This window comes from Argopecten irradians, chromosome 9, assembly GCF_041381155.1.
Source record: "Argopecten irradians isolate NY chromosome 9, Ai_NY, whole genome shotgun sequence".
NCBI lineage: Eukaryota > Metazoa > Mollusca > Bivalvia > Pectinida > Pectinidae > Argopecten > Argopecten irradians.
The window spans coordinates 21362105-21368073 of record NC_091142.1 but is presented as its reverse complement, the minus strand read 5'-3'; the positions used below and the strand labels follow the sequence as shown (position 1 = coordinate 21368073).

Here is a 5969-nt window from a genome sequence, read left to right as displayed (position 1 = left end):
CATCATGATTTGTTTGTAATGATATTAATAGTGTACAATATTTAAAAAAAAAACCATTTGAATCCTTAAAAATCTTGAAACGATATAAATAGATATGCGGTAGCTTTTTGAAGGATCAATATTTAACAGTCATCTTGGACGAATACTACAACTAGTGGCGGTCATATTTGTCCACCATCTTTAAAATTTAATACAGAGTGTGACTGGATACTCTACATATACCTCATAAATCACAAATGTAAATTGTCGGTATTCTAATACACCGTGAATGTTAAAGAAACGAAAACAAGATTCCAGTGGTTAACTTAGACGCCATTTTGAATAAAATAAAATACTCAATGGTATGGGGTCCATTCTTACCTCGATTTTTATATTCATATTTGTAAACACACCAATAGTTTGTATTCAAAATAGAAAAAAAACCTTTATCAGAAATATTAAGCCGGAATAAAATAGTTGGAGTCGCGACTATAATAAGTTATTCATAATACATTTTAGCGCCATTTTGGTCAGCAATCTTGAAATTATCAAACATTATTTTCAAAATATACATATGGAAAATTTCTCCTCCTTATATTCTTAAAACATATATTTCACAATCGACCTTTATGAGCTTGTATTTTGTAAGATATAATAACTTTTAATCGCTTTTAGTACTTTGAGCTATTTTTTCCGCCATCTTGGTTTTTTTGTATGGATGTATATTTCCGTTTATACCAGCGGTATCATAGAAAGATTTAAAATGAATTGGGTTTCGATGTTGGGTTTATATGATTTCTGTATGAATTATTGAAATTTCCAAAATTCGGCGGCCATATCGGACGCCATCTTGAAGGCTCAAAAGTGGAGCTTCACACCCACCTTGATCTTATTATATACATATCAATAGACAATATTCAGCAAAGAAAAAAAAACTATATCAAAACATTTTGGGTTAGGGTAAAAATTGCTAGTTGGCGTCCGGACTATATTATATTACAAAATCCATGTCAATTATAGAATATCAATTCAGAATTCTGTATCACGACATTCTATGTCTAATTGCTGCTGCTATCTTTGATAAGGTGTCCAGATTTTGTGCCAGTACATATGTTATGCACTGACGTCGGTTTGGCAAAAACAAATAATAGTTTCACGTTACTTGATCGTGTTAGGGTTGTCCAAATTTGGATTAATCGTGATAGCCTAGTTTTTTTTATCTATTTAAAAGGAGTCTTGTCTCGGCAGTCGCTGAGTATTCTTAGTGTACATTCCAACCCTGCACAACCACCATCATGAAGGTCGCCATCGTTCTCGCTCTCCTTGTTGTTACTGGTAAGTTCATTATAAATACATTATGTATAATGCGATTATAGAAAAAATATATTCAAACGGTATATATTTACATAAACAATTACATTTGTTTGTCAATTTTGTTTAATTCAATTGGGATATAGTTATGTATTCTTTGTTTTTATACTAATTTTTTTCTGACTTACCGATTTGTTTTAGTTTCATACGAAAGGCGATTGGGCTCAATTTGGCTAAAAGAAAAAAACATTGCGTTAATACGCGAAACTATCGTTTTATTACACGAAAATTTTTCGTGTTATTACGCGAAACTTTGGCGTTATTGTGTATATTATGTAATTACATATAGTACTTTTCGCGTTATGACTCGAAGGTTTCGCGTAGTAACGCCAACAGTTTCGCGTAATAAATCGAAATTTAATTTTTTTCTTCTACCAAATGAGCCCAATCGGCTTTCGTAGTTTCGTATATCTATGAAAACGAAAACCACCATCTGCATTATCGTCGTTATTTCTTCACTGAACTCTTTTGTATACTTCGAAAGACATAAAATTCTATTGATATAATAGCCCCTGGGTAATATATTATACATTTATGTTTCATGTATATCATATATGTTATTTGTATTCTATTTAGAAATACGTGACTAGTATTGAAGCTTATCTTTTTTGAGTTTTATTACATTATTACCGTATTCTATTTTCTAAAAGTCTACACGGTCAGTGGTGCCGGAAACACCGCCTGTTCGTCGGACACAGATTGTACCGGCGACTGCCCAGCACATCATGGGTTTATTTTGACCAATGTGTGTCACCATAATTCATGTCACTGTCACTCAACACATGCATGTACAACTGCGTCTGACTGTTCCTGCACCAGCACGTTCACAGCTACATGTCCACATGGACATTGCCAATGTATGTATACATAGTTCCGCTCGTTTTTAATGTAATGCAGAATTCAATGATTAAAGAGAAAAAGACTACAAATCTACTATATTATCGATAAGTGTAAATATTTGTAACATAATTTAGGATTGTATATAAACATAACCCCTGTCTGGGATCAAACTCGGGACCTTTGGTCTCATGCTCAACCGATAAAGAAGTCCTCTCTCGCCGAGGGGTATATTGCTGCTTTTCTGATAATGCTCCTCAAAGATGCTACGCCGCTGACGAATGGTATATTTTATGTCAAAAGCAAGGGCATCCGAGTAAGTATTTTAAGTTACTCACCGCCATTTTCTGCCACTATCGTCATTGAGACTTTGGTCTTACTTCAAGATAAAATTATTCAAAATAATTAATTGCGCCCCGAAATTCCAAGACACTAAGCCCTATATGGAATGAAGTATGATTGCACATCAACCAAAACCAAAATGAATTATTTTATATTATGTTTTGTTTTAAATCCACATAAATATACACGATTAAACACCATTAAAACATATAGGCCGGGATCTAGGGGGGGGGGGGGATGGCCGCCATCTCGAATTTCACTAAAGATTGAAAAATAGTCATAACATTGACATTTTTCAACCGAAGAAGACAAATGAGGCATCAAAATTACCACAATAGAACAAAAAATACATATCGGGACCATATAATCCAATATATGTAGTTATTTCTACGCAGAAAATGAAAAAATCGGATTTTAAGCTGAAAAGTGGTAATTTTTTAGCAAATTTTTCATATTTGGCTTGACACAACAAAAAATGTTTGCCAACAGCAAACTATATTTCTAATCAGTTATTTGACCTTTTATCAATTAGCAAAAACAACACCAACAAAAAAACAATGTTAACATTGTAAAGCTTCGGTTATGACGTCATCAAGATGGTCGCCATCTCGAATTTCACTAACAATTGAAAAATAGTCATAACATTAAAGATGCTCCACCGCCGCAGAGTATAAATGATATTCATCATTTGAACAATAATTGGTGTTTATCGTGTATATGTAGGCCTAATTAATACAAAAAATAATTGATTTTGCCTTTGGTGCATGCGCAATCATTACTTCATTCTATATAAGATATAGTGCCACGGAATTTTTTCGGGATGCAATTAATTTTTTCATATTTTTAACTTGATGTAAAATTAGACCTCAAACTTTTTAACGGTGGTAATGGTGTAAAATAAGTAGTTTTGTAACTGAAGAAAAATACAAAATTGTCTGCTCCTGTTTTTGATAGTGAAAAAATACCATTTGTCAGCGGTGGAGCATCTTTAACATTTTTCAACCGAAGTAGACATATAAGGTATAAAAATGATCATAATAGAACAACAAATTCATATCGGGACCACATAATTCAATATATGTAGTGATTTCTATGTAGGAAATGAAAAAAAAATTAAGCTCAAAAATGATATTTTTTAGCAAATTTTTCATATTTGGCTTGACGCAGCAAAAATGTTTACCAACAAGAAGCTATTATTCGTAAACAGTTATTTGACCTCTAATCACTCAGTTAAACAATAAAAATATGTAGAAATACAAAAAGAATTATTGTTATACCATCATTATGTTTACAAAACATCACCGGGTGCGTATACTGGGTATATGCTATTTTTCTAACTCCAAACCGCTGACACTACAGTGTCCTGGTGTATTATAAGTTCCTCAAATAAGTTTGACTATTGGCGATTTATAAGTGGGAAACATGAATGTAAAGTTGACAGAATATCTAGGTAGGACAAATCACAGTTTCGTTTATTTCCTACGCATAGTATAAGCAAAATGTCAGATGGATACCACAATGTCACATATTTCTTTCACTCGTTCTCAATTATAACCATTATCATTGTGCGTGCTCCCCCCCCCCCTCACTGCACTATCCTCTGACGTGACTGGGCATGTCTGGTAGCTGGTACATTGTCGAAGCCAGAGCGTCGTCTTCGATGTCGATGAGCTGATGCGACACTACATTACCAGTGGTGTTCTAGCCTGTCATTTTTCATGACCCATCCATGGCCGGAGTTTATATCAGGAACAACAGGTTCAGGGATGAGGGATCTCCTTCAGATCCTAACATATCGTATATGTTGTTTCAGACCTCTCAGGAAATTACACCAGATCCAGATTCTTCGGATGGTGGAATGATTCAAGCACCATTCATCAACCTTGTGGACACTCGTGCGACTATAGATGGCACAGGTGATATCCTCGAGGTTTTTAATGAGGTCATAAATGTTAAATTTCATTGGTCAAACTTTCCCCAGTCCCTTAAAAGTACTGGTTGTGTCGCTTCTGGTGTATTCGTGGATACATCATTGAAGACTCTCCAGAAAAAAGTTTTCTACAGTGCTCTCCAGACTTGGGAAAGAGAGGAACTTCACTGTAGACCTCATTTATGACCTCAAAGATTCCACCTGTGCTATCTATGGTCATTGAGGGTTCACAAGAATGAGGAATTGTGCTTCATACGAATTAAGGAAAAGCAACTTAACCCTAAACCAACTAAACCGGGGCTTATACAATGCTAACATTGTTATTTTTTGTTGGTATTGTTTTTACTGATTGATAAAAGGTCAAATAACTGATTAGAAATAATAGCTTGTTGTTGGCAAACATTTTTGTTGTGTCAAGCCAAATATGAAAAATTTGCTAACAAATTACCATTTTTGAGCTTAAAATCCGATATTTTCATTTCCTGCGTAGAAATAACTACATATATTGGATTATATAGTCCTGATATGTATTTGTTGTTCTATTGTGGTCATTTTGATGCCTCATTTGTCTTCTTCGGTTGAAAAATGTCAATGTTATGACTATTTTTCAATCTTTAGTGAAATTCGAGATGGCGGCCATCTTGATGACGTCATAACCGGAAGTTCATCCCAGTTTATACAATGTTACCTCTCGATTTCGCTATCAGTGGGTCATAAGGCTTCAGAAAAACATTTTTCGTTAAGTTGTTGGGGGGGGGGGGGGTAGCTTGATCCCGGCCTAATAATGCCATGGATTTTTTTCGTGATACAATTACTTATTTTTGACATTTTTATCTTGAAGTAAAATCAGAAGCTAAAACTTTTCAATGGTGGTTATGGTGTAAAGTTAGTAACTTTTGCGACAAACGAAAAATATTTCTACCGTTTTTGATAGAGAAAAGATACAATTCGATAAAAATTGATTTCTAATTGTTCCTTTCTTATATTTGCAGGTCACAAGTCTTAAACCAATCCTGAAGAGCCTTCACAATGAATTATATTTTGGGTTAGATTAAATTCACTCGTATGCATTCCGTGTGTTCTCTTATATATTACTGCTTTGTCACGTTGTGTAGAAACAACTGATGTAACTTGTATACCTGGACTTGCCATGAACTTGACCTTGGTTTGACCTGGAAGTTTGATATGGATTTAACCTACATTTGGTCTAGATTTCAAGTAGATCATATGGTCAGTATAATCGGTAAAGCACAAAAAAAACTTCCTTTATCCACAATATCAGCAAAGTAAAGTTGGACTGTTCAAATTTACTTTGCTATCGAGAAATATCAAACGGACATTATTCGGAGTAGCAAAGCTAAGTGTAGAATTAGCGGTACATTAATTACATACGGAACTAAAAAAAATCATCAAACTGGTTTTAGACTTACATGTTATTTTTTTGGTTAAGGTACGTCAAAAAACAAGCACAACTTATCAAAACATTTGATAACTTCATGTAAATCGCCCA

At 34.1% G+C, this 5969-nt stretch overlaps 1 protein-coding gene across 1 annotated transcript; it reads left to right on the top strand.

Moving 5' to 3' along the window:
* Nucleotides 1-1219: 1219 nt before the first annotated feature.
* Nucleotides 1220-5527, top strand: LOC138330883 (serine protease inhibitor Cvsi-2-like). The gene is made up of 3 exons (XM_069278374.1): nucleotides 1220-1314; nucleotides 2001-2207; nucleotides 5452-5527. The coding sequence occupies exons 1-3, from the start codon at nucleotides 1275-1277 to the stop codon at nucleotides 5463-5465; spliced, it is 261 nt and encodes an 86-aa protein (XP_069134475.1). The 5' UTR covers nucleotides 1220-1274; the 3' UTR covers nucleotides 5466-5527.
* The last annotated feature ends 442 nt before the right edge of the window (nucleotides 5528-5969 follow it).

Excerpts from the sequence above, each read along its gene's own strand:
- LOC138330883 (XM_069278374.1), top strand. The coding sequence starts at position 1,275 with ATGAAGGTCGCCATCGTTCTCGCTCTCCTTGTTGTTACTG. Across the intron at positions 1,315-2,000 it reads CGCTCTCCTTGTTGTTACTG|TCTACACGGTCAGTGGTGCC; the intron begins GTAAGTTCATTA and ends ATTTTCTAAAAG.